The sequence below is a fragment of the Engystomops pustulosus genome, chromosome 9 (assembly GCF_040894005.1).
Source record: "Engystomops pustulosus chromosome 9, aEngPut4.maternal, whole genome shotgun sequence".
Lineage (NCBI taxonomy): Eukaryota > Metazoa > Chordata > Amphibia > Anura > Leptodactylidae > Engystomops > Engystomops pustulosus.
The window spans coordinates 2,407,530-2,425,538 of record NC_092419.1 but is presented as its reverse complement, the minus strand read 5'-3'; the positions used below and the strand labels follow the sequence as shown (position 1 = coordinate 2,425,538).

The 18,009-nt window shown below is 45.6% G+C and overlaps 1 protein-coding gene across 4 annotated transcripts in view; it reads right to left on the bottom strand.

The window, feature by feature from the left end:
- LOC140077556 (tenascin-X-like) overlaps positions 1-18,009 on the bottom strand; it is a 77,776-nt gene that overhangs the window by 1,688 nt on the left and 58,079 nt on the right. For all 4 annotated transcript variants that reach the window (XM_072124812.1, XM_072124813.1, XM_072124814.1 and 1 more), the window contains 4 exons: positions 3,041-3,192; positions 2,754-2,850; positions 2,292-2,453; positions 1,640-1,803 (listed from right to left, as the gene is read on the bottom strand). In XM_072124812.1, the coding sequence (XP_071980913.1) occupies positions 1,640-1,803; positions 2,292-2,453; positions 2,754-2,850; positions 3,041-3,192 (575 nt within the window). The remainder of the gene's footprint in view (positions 1-1,639; positions 1,804-2,291; positions 2,454-2,753; positions 2,851-3,040; positions 3,193-18,009) is intronic.

Below are 18,009 nucleotides of genomic sequence, written 5' to 3'. Positions count from 1 at the left end.
AAGGGAGACAGAATAATAACCACACTCCACTCCAGACGCCACCAGAATGGTCTCCGAGTCCTCAGTCCTGTGTCCCTGGTCCTTCTAGCAGAGCTGAGGATGTGGAGATTCATTCCAGCGCCTTATTCCTACAATCTATAGCAGAGCAGCTTCACTCCTGAGCATGTACATAAAGTGCAGCCACATTCATCTCAACTAAAAGCCTAGAAGTGCACAACCCACGGCCCGGCACCACGTGCAGCCTCTCAAGCCTCGAGTTCGCACCCTCCTGGCATTGAGTCCAATGAGCGCTTCCTAACTGGTGGCAGATCATTGGGGCAGGAGGTCGGGTAGGAAGTGAGAGGTCAATTGGTTGTATAAAGTCAAGAAGGCGGAGATTTTAACACTGAAGTCAAGCTCTCTCTTCCTGGTGGTCCCACATCCGGTGACATCACTAACCAGATCTCTGAAGTCTGATGGACAATCTCCATCACAGAGGAGGAGGAGACGTTCACACCTCCCCGCCTTGACTTCAGCGTTAAACTCTCCACCTCCGTGACTTTATACAACCATTTACATCTCACTGCCAAGTTTCCGTATGATTCCACCAGACTGGACTCCTTTATGGGCCGTGATCCAGAACCCAACCTGGTTGTAAGTCTTGCCCTTAACCGAAATACAACTTTTGGTGCCAAAAACACAAACTTTTCCCCATTAAATTCTGATGTATTTGAGGAGCCATAATGTTCAGAAAACCCCTCGATGCAAAAACTCAAGTCAGCAGTCACCTCACCGTTCTGTTAGATCTGATTTATTCTAAATTTTATGTTTAGAAGACGGGAAATAAAGTTTAGCATCAGATATAACAGTGGCTGTCCCTGTGCCACGGAGAGACCACGTGAGGCAGTGCTCCAGTTATTTGTCTCTCCCCTGTGGTTGGATCTGGGGCCGGTGTCCTGCAGGTAGGTGATGTCCTGGGAGAAATATATTCTTGGTGTTAAACACCATTTTTATACTTTTTTGGGCAGATTTGGAACAGTTTTTTCTAAGTGTGTCAGGTGCAGTGTGAATGATGTCATCTCATGCTCCTCGGCTCGCGCCCATAGGAGAAGCCTGGCGGAGCCTGTGCCGGGTGTGTCCTGCTGGAGGTTAGTTTGTAAATTTAGTGGTTTATTGTAAGGTAAAATGTCTCTGTATATTCACTAAATAAAGACACAATCGTCTGGAGCTCCAGATCTTGGGGGCGACACAATGGGGCTCATTTATTAAGGGCTCCGTGGCTGCACTTTCATCAGGTTTCCTGAATTTCTCCATTTTGCGCCGAATTCCGCCGGGAATGGATTTCATCGCAATCGCACCGGCTTTCACGCAACATAAATTGGGGGGCATGGCCATCAGACAACCCGTCAGAAAACCGCGGAATTTAAAAAACAAAAGGTGTCGCAAGATCAAGCACTCACATGCACCGGGAAGAAGAAGGTGAACTCCGGCCGACCTCAGCGCAGCAGCGACACATGCAGGATATCGGGTGCGCGACCTTAGTGAATCCCGGCAAGCTCCGAATCCATGTCGGACAACGCGCCGCGGTATCGCGATTGGACCGGATAAGTAAATGAGCCCCAATGTGTTTGCTGATAATGCTGCACATGACTTCTCTCACCTGGTGGTCCTTGTTGTTGTTGTATAACCCGTTGAGGTTGGCATAGTGGCAGTTCCTGTACCACCAGGCTCCCCGGTATGACATGGCACATGGGAGGATCCTCCGCTGGGTGTCCCGGTCTCGTGTAGAGAACATCATGTTGTTGTGGTAACTCATGGAGTCTCCTGCAAACAAGACTTAGAATAATTCACCATAAATCTGCCGTGTACCATTCATTCCCGATACTTGGGATAGTTATAAGCGCCGATGGTTCAAGGAGGTCTTGTCTCTTGTTTGGGGCAGTTATCGGCTTTTGTCTATTTAGATGTTGTAAAATGACAAGTTTTGGGGCATCCTGGGGGTTTTAGATTCACAACAACTATTTAGGAGGCCGGTCTGGTTAGTTTGGGGGATCAGTGGCTGGAATCCATTTGAAGTTCCGTAACCATTTTTGGGTTTGATCCAGGGGATTATTACAATACATTACACAAGGGGCAGATCCTGTATAACTGTGATCCAACAATACAAACACTTTGCTGTGCTCGTAGGACCATAAATGGACCTTCCATCTTCTTGCAATGAGGGTCTCCCAAGAAAATGAATGATGTTTCAGCTTTAGTTATTAATTCCAAATGTCACAAACTATCCCAGAAGTCTTCAATGTCCTCCTTACCTGCGGTTCCTCTATATTGTCCAAGTCTTAACCTAAATTGTTCCTTTTCAGCCTCTACACGGAAATCGTCATAAAACGCGTAGGCCGTCTCCTCTCCAGCCCGGAGGTCCACGCGTAACTCGTAGGAGCCGGAAGAGGTGATCTGGTGAAGAGCGATGTTACCTGCAGAAGACACAAGGACATCAGGGCAGCTCCTCAGATCAGTCAGGTATAGAAAGTCCTCAGTTTGGTTTTTGAAGACTGATAGGTGGGTCACAATGCAACCAGGGGCAAAACATGAAGGGGTGGAGAGGGTGCGGGCACATCTGGGCCCAAGAGGCTTAAGGGGCCCATAAGGTGTCACTTTCCTGGTAAAGACTTTGCATTGACGCCATCAGCCTTAGGTTATGCCACTGAGGGCCACCACCACAAACCCATATGGTTTCTGTATCCGGGACCAAAACGTTCCCTCAAATCTCTTACCTAACCAGAACTCGGATGTCTGGTTCCCAAATCCATTCTTATAATCATCCCAGTCCCGGTAGAAGTCTGTGCTCCCGTCCATTCTTCTCTGGAAGACCTAGGAGATGGATATGAGGATGGATCATGATATGAAGATCCTGTAGAAGGTCGGTATCAGGATTCGGGGGTCACACCTACACATGACCTCTTGACATACATTGGACCATAGATATAGTGACTATTAATGTGAGTGGAGTCTTGTCCATCCCACCACATGGCCACCATGTCACCGCGTGTCCTCTACTTACCATCCACCCTCCTCCATCGCTCTCCATATCACAGAACACGGTCAACGCCTTTTCTCTGTCTCCCCCAAGATATATGGTAAAAGTACCGTTCTGAACCGCTCCGTTCATCCTCTGCTCCCAGCAATCCCGGGGATATGGGAACCTTAAACGACCTGAGGATGGAATATGTGATATAGATCAGGTGGGGTAAGTGGCATCTTCTAGAATCCTGAGGTAACCCACCACCTGCCTGAATAATCCATCGAGATTAATTTAGTGGAGAAGGAGGAGGGAGATGGAGCTGCAGTTTGTCTGTGATTGTATGCTGTGAGAGGGGAGATGGAGCTGCAGTTTGTCTGTGATTGTACGCTGTGAGAGGGGAGAGGGAGCTGCAGTTTGTCTGTGATTGTACGCTGTGAGAGGGGAGAGGGAGCAGCAGTTTGTCTGTGATTGTACGCTGTGAGAGGGGAGCTCCAGTTTGTCTGTGATTGTATGCTGTGAGAGGGGAGAGGGAGCAGCAGTTTGTCTGTGATTGTACGCTGTGAGAGGGGAGAGGGAGCTCCAGTTTGTCTGTGATTGTATGCTGTGAGAGGGGAGAGGGAGCAGTAGTTTGTCTGTGATTGTACGCTGTGAGAGGGGAGAGGGAGCTCCAGTTTGTCTGTGATTGTATGCTGTGAGAGGGGAGAGGGAGCTGCAGTTTGTCTGTGATTGTACGCTGTGAGAGGGGAGAGGGAGCTGCAGTTTGTCTGTGATTGTACGCTGTGAGAGGGGAGATAAAGCTGCAGTTTGTCTGTGATTGTACGCTGTGAGAGGGGAGATAAAGCTGCAGTTTGTCTGTGATTGTATGCTGTGAGAGGGGAGAGGGAGCTCCAGTTTGTCTGTGATTGTATGCTGTGAGAGGGGAGAGGGAGCTGCAGTTTGTCTGTGATTGTACGCTGTGAGAGGGGAGAGGGAGCAGCAGGTGAGACATCTATTAGGGTAAGATCTCTGCTATGGAGAGATAAAATACTGAAACCACCGATGGGAAACATTTCTGTAGAACCTTAGAGTCTGGATACTTCTGATGGAGACTTTTCCTCCCGTGTCCTGTGCCCCCGATCCGCCTCAGTTTCTAGAGGATTCTAGAAGGGCTATGTTATATCCTCTCCGAGCACCTGGAGTTATGTAAACCTTTGCACATTTTGGCCGGGAAATCCTCATAATTTAGATCTTGAAGCCCCTGGGACTGGTTATTAGAGACCCGCCTATAACAGCTCCGGGCTTCAGGAGGCTTCAGCCGCAGTTATGTGATCACAATCCAGAATGACGGAGTCTTTGGACAGGACATTTCATATTCTGCCCCTTGGGTCTGGAACAATCGGGGAGGAGATGGAGTCTGACAATATTTACTGCATCGTTATTGGGTGATCCCTGATTTATTTTCACTTTTGTCCAAAAAAAAACCCACAACAATGAAAACTTTCGTAGTCCGGGAGGTTCTGATGGAGATACGTTACGTTCTGGGCTTCACATGAGACCATAGAAGGAGCTGGAGCAGAACCTCATGGATGTCCAGGAGCACTGGGAAGGTGGTGGTCAGGGGAGGAGCGGAGATATGACGTTATCAGGACCCTGACCCCCACAGAGCGCTTCCCCCACCATCCCAGGGCAAGCAATGTCATGATTTTGGGATCTTTATTGTCAGATGGGAGGAGCCAGACTATCTCCTCCGGCCTAGAACCTCCCATTTGACGGTAGACGGTGAAATGTATCACAATGAATACAGGAAACAAAACCAATGAACGATGCAAAGAATTGGGGTTTGTATTTACTGTGAAAATCCCTTTAATTGTGTTCATTGTTATGACAATAATTAAGAATTTGGAAAACTTGAGTCCTGAGATAAGAGGATCCGTCAGAGGACAGAGATAATCTCCAGGCAGGGGCCATGACAGCGATGATAGGGATCAGATGTCACACACGCTGGAAGGGCTCCAGGTAGCACGCCAGGAATGTCTGGTTGTCAAGATTTAATTAGTTGAACAAGAAGAAGAAACCGAACCGACCGAACACCCGGAAATATCACCGAAACCTCCCCCAGAGATTTATAGGCAGACGACATGGCGGTAATATCCACACAACGCAACCAATCATCACTGACAGACCAGTATTATAGTAGTTATATTCCTGTACATAGGGGGCAGTATTATAGTAGTTATATTCCTGTACATAGGGGGCAGTATTATAGTAGTTATATTCCTGTACATAGGGGCAGTATTATAGTAGTTATATTCCTGTACATAGGGGGCAGTATTATAGTAGTTATATTCCTGTACATAGGGAGCAGTATTATAGTAGTTATATTCCTGTACATAGGGGGCAGTATTATAGTAGTTATATTCCTGTACATAGGGGCAGTATTATAGTAGTTATATTCCTGTACATAGGGGGCAGTATTATAGTAGTTATATTCCTGTACATAGGGGCAGTATTATAGTAGTTATATTCTTGTACATAGGGGGCAGTATTATAGTAGTTATATTCCTGTACATAGGGGGCAGTATTAAAGTAGTTATATTCCTGTACATAGGGGGCAGTATTATAGTAGTTATATTCCTGTACATAGGAGGCAGTATTATAGTAGTTATATTCCTGTACATAGGGGACAGTATTATAGTAGTTATATTCTTGTACATAGGGGGCAGTATTATAGTAGTTATATTCCTGTACATAGGGGGCAGTATTATAGTAGTTATATCCCTGTACATAGGGGCAGTATTATAGTTGTTATATTCTTGTACATAGGGACAGTATTATAGTAGTTATATTCTTGTACACAGGGGGCAGTATTATAGTAGTTATATTCCTGTACATAGGAGGCAGTATTATAGTAGTTATATTCCTGTACATAGGGGGCAGTATTATAGTAGTTATATTCTTGTACATAGGGGGCAGTATTATAGTAGTTATATTCCTGTACATAGGGGGCAGTATTATAGTAGTTATATTCTTGTACATAGGGGGCGGTATTATAGTAGTTATATTCTTGTACATAGGGGGCAGTATTATAGTAGTTATATTCCTGTACATAGGGGGCAGTATTATAGTAGTTATATTCTTGTACATAGGGGGCGGTATTATAGTAGTTATATTCTTGTACATAGGGGGCAGTATTATAGTAGTTATATTCCTGTACATAGGGGGCAGTATTATAGTAGTTATATTCCTGTACATAGGGGGCAGTATTATAGTAGTTATATTCTTGTACATAGGGGGCAGTATTATAGTAGTTATATTCCTGTACATAGGGGGCAGTATTATAGTAGTTATATTCTTGGACATAGGGGCAGTATTATAGTAGTTATATTCCTGTACATAGGGGGCAGTATTATAGTAGTTATATTCCTGTACATAGGGGACAGTATTATAGTAGTTATATTCCTGTACATAGGAGGCAGTATTATAGTAGTTATATTCCTGTACATAGGGGACAGTATTATAGTAGTTATATTCTTGTACATAGGGGGCAGTATTATAGTAGTTATATTCCTGTACATAGGGGGCAGTATTATAGTAGTTATATCCCTGTACATAGGGGCAGTATTATAGTTGTTATATTCTTGTACATAGGGACAGTATTATAGTAGTTATATTCTTGTACACAGGGGGCAGTATTATAGTAGTTATATTCCTGTACATAGGAGGCAGTATTATAGTAGTTATATTCCTGTACATAGGGGGCAGTATTATAGTAGTTATATTCTTGTACATAGGGGGCAGTATTATAGTAGTTATATTCCTGTACATAGGGGGCAGTATTATAGTAGTTATATTCTTGTACATAGGGGGCAGTATTATAGTAGTTATATTCCTGTACATAGGGGGCAGTATTATAGTAGTTATATTCCTGTACATAGGGGGCAGTATTATAGTAGTTATATTCTTGTACATAGGGAGCAGTATTATAGTAGTTATATTCTTGTACATAGGGGGCAGTATTATAGTAGTTATATTCCTGTACATAGGGGGCAGTATTATAGTAGTTATATTCTTGTACATAGGGAGCAGTATTATAGTAGTTATATTCCTGTACATAGGAGGCAGTATTATAGTAGTTATATTCCTGTACATAGGGGGCAGTATTATAGTAGTTATATTCTTGTACATAGGGGGCAGTATTATAGTAGTTATATTCCTGTACATAGGGGGCAGTATTATAGTAGTTATATTCTTGTACATAGGGGGCAGTATTATAGTAGTTATATTCCTGTACATAGGGGGCAGTATTATAGTAGTTATATTCCTGTACATAGGGGGCAGTATTATAGTAGTTATATTCTTGTACATAGGGAGCAGTATTATAGTAGTTATATTCTTGTACATAGGGGGCAGTATTATAGTAGTTATATTCCTGTACATAGGGGGCAGTATTATAGTAGTTATATACCTGTACATAGGGGGCAGTATTATAGTAGTTATATACCTGTACATAGGGGGCAATTTTTATTAGTATAAACAAACAGAAAATATTACAATACATTCTCATCAGAATGAACAAACAGTTAATTAACAAATATCATACTGATCAGAAAATAATAAATTCATAATAATCTTAACTCAAAAAGTCCATTACTGGTAAAAAGAAAAAAAAAAAAAAAAAAAAAAATGTGGAAATTAATATAATTACTTGATCAGTTACCCCAGACATATGTTCCTCCATAACTTAACATTATTACCAGTTTTTCTAACCTCTATGGATCGTATCCACCTCAGCTCTGAGAGTATTTGGGTTACAGCGTTCATGGGCTGGAAGGACTCGCTGTGTGCAGACACTCTGGTCCTGGTGTGCCAGTGATAGTATTTAATTGTGGTGATGATCAGGTACATGGTCCCTTGGTCTATGCCGGCTACCTGTGGTGTTACCCCATAGATGATCTCTGGGTAGGTCAGAGACTGCAGTCTTGATATTTTGAGTCTGCGGGACACCTCCTGCCATATCTGCCTCCCTCCCGGGCACTCAGTAGTAAAATGCTCCATGGTCTCCTCCTGCTGACATCCCAAGGGGCACAAACGCTCAGAGAGACTCAAGAATTTTAAATTGCCCCTGACAAAGAGCCTCCCATGTAAGGACAACCAGGCGATATCAAAGAGCTTTGCAGGGAGCCTAGGACTATTGAGGAACCTCAGACTCTCCTGCAGGGTGGCCGTTGTGCAGTCCCTCAGAGCTGGCCGAACAGTATAGAAGGTCCTACAGATATTAGTGTACAGCTCCTTCCTGGTCCTACTCTCCAGATAGGTCTTATCTATTCTCCACTTTTTCAAACACCGTATCCCATACTCCAGATACTGGGGGAGGAAGCCAGGAGTCCATCGGCCCCTCTTGAGACTGCCGCCTCGCACCCAAGACTCTGCAAAAGGCAATATCCAGTCCCTGACACTACTTACCCACAGGAGACCATTATTTGAGTCCAGGCAACCGAAATTTACTTTCAGAAACATGGAGTCAAAGAAAACCCTTGGATTTAACATATCCAGCCCACCCTCTCTCCTCTGCAGGTAGGTGATCCCTCTTTTTATTGGGTTCAACCTATTCCCCCATAAAAGCTGGAAGAACAGGCTAAAGAGCCTAGCGGAGAAAGATTCTGGCAAAGGAAATACGACAGAGACGTAGAGGAAGACAGGGACCAGGTAAGTCTTCAGCAGAGTAACCCTTTCTCTATAGGTCAGCCTCCAGTTCTTCCATCGCTGAACCTTTACATTTCCGGTTTCCAACTTCTCTTCCCAATTTAGTTTGGCATTATCTTCCCTCCCAAATTTAACCCCAAGGATCTTAATATGGGTGGAGGCCTTGGCGAATTGTGGCAGATCAAAGCCAGGAGCAGTATCCAATGTCCAGAAAGCTTGACTCTTCTCTAGGTTGACCAGAGACCCGGAGGCCCCTGAGTAACTTCTGATGGCTGCAGATAACATCTCCACCTCACGAGGTTCAGATATCACCACAGTCACATCATCCGCGTAGGCGACTACCTTCAAAGGCAAGCAATGGGGGACCGGCACCCCCCGAAAATCACACCGCTGCAGTGATCTCAGAAACAAGTCTATGGCAAACACATACAGCAGTGGACTCAGGGGGCAGCCCTGTCGTACCCCTGCCTCTACTTCAAAAGTGTCCCCCTGCCAACCATTGATCAGAGGAAAGCTCTTCGCCTCTCTATACAAAGTTCTCAGCCAATCTATAAATTGTCCCGGAATACCGTACTTTGACAAAGTTGCCCATAGATAATCGTGATCAACCCTGTCAAAGGCTTTAGCCTGGTCCAGACCTACAACATATCTCCCACACCTCAGAGCTTTACATCTCTCAAACATCTCCCTTATCGAGATGACTGCTCCAGAGATGTTCCGCCCTCTTACTGTGCCGTACTGAGAGCCTGCCAACAGTGCCGGGGACAAACAGACTAATCTACAGAATAGAATTTTTGCCAGAATCTTCCTGTCGACATTCAAGAGGGCGATCGGCCTCCAGTTCTTGATGTCACTAGGCTCCTTACCTTTGGACAGCAGAATAAGGGAGGACACTCTCATGGATGGAGGCATCAGGTGATTTTCTAGACAATTGGTAAACACATCCACAAGGATCGGGGCTAAGAGGTCTCTGAACTTCTTATAGAATTCACATGTTATACCATCAGGACCTGGTGCCTTCTTCAGATATAACTTATCAATGGCCTCTTTAACCTCCTCCTCTGTTATTCCTGCTGTCAAAGGAGAAAAGTCCAAATCTTTAGTGTCAGGACCTGGAGTTGCCTCCAAGAATTGAGCCATTTTGTCTTTATCCAAAACCTTCTTCTGAAATAACTCAGCATAGTAGGATCTCACCACCCCCAGGATACCCTCCCGAGATTCCTGCAAAACTCCCTGGGAGTCAGTGAGACCTGTGATCGATTTCTTGGCCACACGTTCCCGGCAATTTTCATATGGATCAGGCACGCTCAGTTTTCCGTAGTCCCGCTCGATAACCAGGGACGTGTAGCGGCTGTACTGATACTGCTTTATCTCAGACTTCAGTCGGTCAATCTTTTGTTTGTCCCCCCCTCCCGCCGAATACAGTGACTCCAATTCTTTCCGCAGCTTGAGATACTGGCTGTACTTACTCTTACCCTTTCTCACTGACAGTCTCTTTAAGAGGGACCTGATCTCCTCCTTGACGTTCTCCCACCAGTCAGATATGTTGTCATAAAAGTCCTGTCTCTGGAGCTGGTCCTGAAAAAGGGAGTGGATACAATTCCGGACATAGGCATCATCCAGGATGCTAGAATTGAGCCTCCATAACCCCCGACCAATGTCCGAGCGGTTAGTGGCTCCTAGGTGAAACAATAAGATAAGATGGTCAGAATATGGAACAACCTTCTCGCATATACTACTAACATTCTCTGAGGGACTCACAAATGCCATATCGATCCTGCTGTGCCTGTCAGCACACGTATAGGTGTACCGAGGCTTCCTCCCGTCCAAGGTAAATACATCACGTAGGTTTGCCTGTGATATGATGCTCTGTAGGACCCTGGAGTCCCTGACCACTGCTCTGCCTGAGGACCGGTCACCTGAAGTCATGACAACATTAAAGTCGCCCGCCATTATCACAGGGATGGAGGTAAATAAATGCTGCTTCACCTCATTGAACAGCTGGATTCTCTCTGTCACTGTCTGTGGGCCATAGATGTTGATCAGCCGGAGCCGCCTACCATGGATGGTCACCTCTAGCACCAGGCACCTCCCCATAGCGACCTCCGTCAGCCTGTGCACCGTCACGTCTGTGGTGTTAAACAGTATGGCGACCCCGGCGTACGGCTCCACAGCCAGTGACCAGTAAGAAGGACCAGACCGCCACTCACGCTCAGCCTCACGGAGATGCCCCAAGGTGGTCAGACGGGTCTCCTGCAGGAAGATGACATCAGCGTCCAGATATCTCAGGTGGTCATATACTGCGTGTCTGGTCCTTCTTACTTTAATGCTGTTGACGTTGCTGGAAGCAACTTTTAGAGAGAATCCAGCCATCACAATGATAAAGAGCAGAGCAGCGACCCCCATCATCATGTGTCAGAGTCATCCTCCCCCTGTCTTCCACCTGTCTCCATGTCTGAATCCTCAGCGGTCTCTACAGGAGGGGGCTTCTTCTTAGTTGGAGGATCCCCTGTGTCCACCTCACACTCATTATCAATTCTTTCTAGCTCTTTTTCAAAGTCCCCATCAGACTCTGACAGAGCATCAAACCTGTTGGAGAGGACCATGACCCCGGCATCACCGCTGGACTTCCTCCTGGTCTTAGGCTCCGCACTGTACTCCTCAGGCTTACGGGAGGATTTATCTTTTTTCTTCCTTTTATTCTTTTTCACCTCCTCATATTCAGTAGATGTTACAGAGGTGGCTGCCTGAGGCTGGTCGTGGGTTACAACCTCCACACTCCCCTGAGCGCTGACTGACTGCTGGGGTTCTGCATCACCTGACCCCTGTACCTCCCGCCTGGTCAGAATTTGCCCCGACACCAGGGCCTCCTCCTCTAAGGCATCTGCCTCCTGCACCATTTCATCATCAGAAAAATCCCTGGTGATGTTATGCCAGGCCTCCGGGCAATCCTTGTGCGGGTGCCCAATCTCTCCGCAGAGGTTGCATCTGACCATTTCACAGGTGGCACTGAGATGGCCGACCTCCCCACACAAGTTGCATTTTACTACTGTGCATACTTTGGCCACGTGACCGATCGTACCACACCTGAAGCACTTTCGTGGTTGTCCGGGATAGAAGCAGACGCCCTTTTCTCTGCCTATATAGAAGGAGTTAGGGAGGTGCAGGGTAATGTTGTTAAACTGCCTCAACTTCACCAGAACCTTCCACCCTCCAGTCCAGATACCGTCGGCGTCTCGGTTCTTAGTGAGGTCAGACAGCAGATCACAATGGCGCCTGAGCCACACTAGAATGTCCTGAGGAGGAACCGACTCGTTCCAGAATATTATATTGACCACCACAGTACCTGGCCTGGATATGGGGACAAACACAAACTTGCTCCAACCATCAGTGTCCCTGAACCGGGGGAGTTTATCCCAGAACCTGTCCAGACTTGACATTAGCTTAAAGCTGACATCGTAGCCCTGTCTGTCTGGAAGGTTGATGACGGCCAGGATATCATCTGGTGAGAACCCCATCTGGTGACAAAGGAGATCCCGCACCACAAACCTCCTGTCTGGGAGATCTTCCTTTGCGCCTCTGTTCTTAAAGCGCACCACATTCCTCCTTTTGAACGCCTGCCCGGAGTAGTGTGCGCCGGAGGTGAAGGAGGGAGCGCCGCGGCTCCAGGCGTTTTTAGGAGGTTCCGGATGGGGCTCACTACGGGTATCGGGGGGAGGGTCTGATCTAGAGAGACCTGACTTTACAAGGGGGCTCGATGTTAAAGGGGGGAAGTCACAAGCATCATTCTGCGCCACCCCCTGCCCCCCATCCACCTCTATGTTATCCTCCGGTGGCTGTACCTCCCAGATAGACTGAGGGTCCCCTCCATCCCCCAACCCCGCAGGTAAAGCAGAATGTCCTACAGTGTCCCCAGTCTCAAGCATGCTAGAGTTCTCCTGGGTCACCGCATCACCCTGACCCATAGATAAAAGTTCACCATCTTGCTGCTGCACAGACACTGCTGGGACTTGTGGTACTACAGGTCCATGCACCTGCCCTGGGACTGCTGCAGAGCTCTGCGGCTGATCTGGTGTCTGTCCCTTCTGGAATGAGAAGCTCGCAGGCCTGAGAATCTGTGTCACACGTTGGGGTACATCTGGGGGGACAGGTCCTGCTTGTGCTGTAGGGGCCCGGGGCCCAGAGTCACAGCTCTGCCTCTGCTGGGAGAAGCGCTCCTGGTTTCTGTAAGACTCGGCCAGGGGTCCCATCCTCTCCAGGACACAGTCCATATCCCTGACCACCTGTGCCAGCTCTATGCCTAGTCCCTGCAGCTTGGAGTTATACAGGATGCTGCTTTCAGGGTGCGCAGTTCTAAGTGAATACATACAGTCAATTTGCATTTGCAGCATTTTCTTGTGATTAGTCAGCTCCCCCATCCTCCTTACCAGAGTCGGTATCTCCTCCGCCAATTGCAGCTCCGGTGCCCGCGCGGTCTCCTTCCCCTGCTGTGCTGGTCGGGGTGCAGCTCCAGATGGTTTGGGTGCACCCGTCTCCTTCCCAGGCTTGTGGCTTGCACTTGCAGGGGCCTGTTCACACTTAGCAGTGCTCATGGTAACACTCTGTGGCTTTACTGCTGACCTGGTGCGGCCTGTGCAGGCCATGCTGGACACCACATCCCTCTGCTGCAGGTTCTCTCGCAGGGTCTGTCTTTCCAATGATGTTCTCCTCTGTCTGGGTGCAGGAGTGGGGGGCTGTGCACCTGCTGCTTGTCTCTCACTCTGCTGCATCACCTGTGCTCCTCCACGCTGGCTGCTCATAGAACTTGACGCTTTCATTGCTGCTTCAGTTACTTCCACTTTTTCATTCTTTCTCACCACAACCGCATTGTCTGCAATCTGTCCACAATCTTTACTGCTTACTTTGGGATTTGCATCCCTAGAAGGTTTTTGGGAGTTCACTCCCGGTGTAGGCCTGGAAGCCTGGGCCTTGCCTGGGGAATCTCCCCACCCAGGGTGGCCCCGCCCTGGGCTAGCTCCAGACATGCAGAGACTCAGGAGCTCAGCTCATACACGTCCTCACAGCAAGGGGGCAGGATTATAGTAGTTATATTCTTGTACATAGGGGGCAGTATTATAGTAGTTATATTCCTGTACATAGGGGGCAGTATTATAGTAGTTATATTCCTGTACATAGGGGGCAGTATTATAGTAGTTATATTCTTGTACATAGGGAGCAGTATTATAGTAGTTATATTCCTGTACATAGGGGGCAGTATTATAGTAGTTATATTCCTGTACATAGGGGACAGTATTATAGTAGTTATATTCCTGTACATAGGAGGCAGTATTATAGTAGTTATATTCCTGTACATAGGGGGCAGTATTATAGTAGTTATATTCCTGTACATAGGGGGCAGTATTATAGTAGTTATATTCCTGTACATAGGGGGCAGTATTATAGTAGTTATATCCCTGTACACAGGGGGCAGTATTATAGTAGTTATATTCTTGTACATAGGAGGCAGTATTATAGTAGTTATATTCCTGTACATAGGGGGCAGTATTATAGCAGTTATATTCCTGTACATAGGGAGCAGTATTATAGTAGTTATATTCCTGTACATAGGGGGCAGTATTATAGTAGTTATATTCCTGTATATAGGAGGCAGTATTATAGTAGTTATATTCCTGTACATAGGGGGCAGTATTATAGTAGTTATATTCCTGTACATAGGGGGCAGTATTATAGTAGTTATATTCCTGTACATAGGGGGCAGTATTATAGTAGTTATATTCTTGTACACAGGGGGCAGTATTATAGTAGTTATATTCCTGTACATAGGAGGCAGTATTATAGTAGTTATATTCCTGTACATAGGGGGCAGTATTATAGTAGTTATATTCTTGTACATAGGGGGCAGTATTATAGTAGTTATATTCCTGTACATAGGGGGCAGTATTATAGTAGTTATATTCTTGTACATAGGGGGCAGTATTATAGTAGTTATATTCCTGTACATAGGGGGCAGTATTATAGTAGTTATATTCCTGTACATAGGGGGCAGTATTATAGTAGTTATATTCTTGTACATAGGGAGCAGTATTATAGTAGTTATATTCCTGTACATAGGAGGCAGTATTATAGTAGTTATATTCCTGTACATAGGGGGCAGTATTATAGTAGTTATATTCCTGTACATAGGGGGCAGTATTATAGTAGTTATATTCTTGTACATAGGGGGCAGTATTATAGTAGTTATATTCCTGTACATAGGGGGCAGTATTATAGTAGTTATATTCTTGTACATAGGGGGCAGTATTATAGTAGTTATATTCCTGTACATAGGGGGCAGTATTATAGTAGTTATATTCCTGTACATAGGGGGCAGTATTATAGTAGTTATATTCTTGTACATAGGGAGCAGTATTATAGTAGTTATATTCTTGTACATAGGGGGCAGTATTATAGTAGTTATATTCCTGTACATAGGGGGCAGTATTATAGTAGTTATATACCTGTACATAGGGGGCAGTATTATAGTAGTTATATACCTGTACATAGGGGGCAGTATTATAGTAGTTATATTCCTGTACATAGGGGACAGTATTATAGTAGTTATATTCCTGTACATAGGAGGCAGTATTATAGTAGTTATATTCCTGTACATAGGGGGCAGTATTATAGTAGTTATATTCTTGTACATAGGAGGCAGTATTATAGTAGTTATATTCCTGTACATAGGGGGCAGTATTATAGTAGTTATATCCCTGTACACAGGGGGCAGTATTATAGTAGTTATATTCTTGTACATAGGAGGCAGTATTATAGTAGTTATATTCCTGTACATAGGGGGCAGTATTATAGTAGTTATATTCCTGTACATAGGAGGCAGTATTATAGTAGTTATATTCCTGTACATAGGGGGCAGTATTATAGTAGTTATATTCCTGTACATAGGGGGCAGTATTATAGTAGTTATATTCCTGTACATAGGGGGCAGTATTATAGTAGTTATATTCTTGTACATAGGGGGCAGTATTATAGTAGTTATATTCCTGTACATAGGGGGCAGTATTATAGTAGTTATATTCTTGTACATAGGGGGCAGTATTATAGTAGTTATATTCCTGTACATAGGGGGCAGTATTATAGTAGTTATATTCCAGTACATAGGGGGCAGTATTATAGTAGTTATATTCCTGTACATAGGGGGCAGTATTATAGTAGTTATATTCTTGTACATAGGGGCAGTATTATAGTAGTTATATTCCTGTACATAGGGGGCAGTATTATAGTAGATATATTCCTGTACATAGGGGAGCGGTATTATAGTAGTTATATTCCTGTACATAGGAGGCAGTATTATAGTAGTTATATTCCTGCACATAGGAGGCAGTATTATAGTAACAAGCTCCCTACTTACTATATGTAAGATTTTGTGTATGTAACATTCTATGGGGCAGATTTACTTACCTGGTCCATTCGCGATCCAGCGGCGTGTTCTCTGTGGTGGTTTCGGGTCTTCCGGAGATTCACTAAGGTAGTTCCTCCGACGTCCACCAGGTGTCGCTGCTGGGCTGAAGTCCGCCGAGGTCCGCGGGAGTTCACGACCCATTGCCTGGTGAAGGTAAGTGCAAGCTCCGCGACACTTTTTTTTTTTTTAAATGCGGCGGTCTCTCAGAATCTGTCGGGTTTTTGTACAGCCACGCCACCGATTTCTGTCGCGTGCATGCCGTCGCTGATGCGCCACAATCCGATCGCGTGCGCCGAAATCCCAGGGCAATACAGGTAAAATCGCCGCAAAACGGAAAAATTCGGTTATACTGTCCCAGAAACGCGAATCGGGCCCTTAGTAAATGACCCCGTGTGTGATAATGTAGCAGTCGAGAGATTGAAACATATTCTCGATTTAGTTCTATGTTGTTGTCTTTTATATCAGATATCATTGGTTTTTCACCCTGCACTGCCACATTTTCATAATTGCCTAAAATCTTGGAGGCTTCTCGGGAGCAGAGTGATAGTGCTGGCAGGTGACTTCTCATGACACACAAGGCAGGAAGTAAGAATTCTCCTTACAGAGACTTTGCCATGTACGGCCGCCTTGCAGGTGTGAGGAGACTTATAGCCATTGATGCTTCTGGGAAATATGCAACTACGTTTTCCAGGAAGGGACAAGGAAAACATCTTTTTCCTACCTTGAGAGACGCAGGAGACGAGAAGAGGATTTCCTTGTGTATTGTGAAGAAGGTAGCGGGGGAGGGGTGAGCGGGGGGGGGCAAAATGATTGCAAATGTTCTGAATGACATCTTACTACAGAAAGTTGATGATGTAATATATAATGTTATGTATAATGATGTAATAGATACAATTGGGGGTCATTTACTAAGGGCCCGATTCGCGTTTTCCCGACGTGTTACCCGAATATTTCCGATTTGCACCGATTTCCCCTGAATTGCCCCGGGATTTTGGCGCACGCGATCGGATTGTGGCGCATCGGCGCTGGCATGCACTCGATGGAAATCAGGGGGCGTGGCCGAACGAAAACCCGACGGATTCGGAAAAACCGCCGCATTTAAAACAAAAAATGTGTCGCGGAGCTTGCACTTACCTTCACTAGGAATACTGCAGCACGTTCCGATGCTTTTCAGCGCAGCGGCGGAGGAACTACCTTAATAAATCCCGGCCGGCCCCGAATCTAGCGAAGAGAACGCGCCGCTGGATCGCAAATGGACCGGGTAAGTAAATCTGCCCCAATGTGCTATAATAGATCCAGGATTACATATTTGAAGCTGAGGGAAATGTTCCCGTCCTGAAATGTTTAATTCATTTAATTAGACAAAACTTTCCCTTTTTAACCCAATATTGATTTATTTCTCTATTCATAAACATTGTGATTAGAAACAAAGTTGTTATTTCTTGGGGGTCAGTATTCGGGGTACAGGACACATGTGACTCATCTGTCTGCGCTGACGAGGGGGACGATACTGTGACACGTTTTTGGCAGCTTTCAGGATTTTGGGGACCTGGTTTGGGGTTTTGCTGCTGAAGGTTTGTGTCCGGGTGCAGCTGCGACTTGTTTAGACGCTCGGCCATTGGCAAAGCCTAAGACGCTGATTTCGCCCCTTGGACATAACATTAGAGATCAGAAGGAACTGCACGTCTCTTCTATCCCGGAGGGCGACGTCTCAGCATCTCTTTGATCAGAATAGACAAACAATAGAGAAGATTTTCCAATGGATCATGTCTTAAAGGGGCTGGAGACTTACCTCATGTTTCTGGAATGTGGGGGGAGGGGGCAGGATAAGTTACACAGTACACAAAACATGAGATAAAGGGGCCAACCC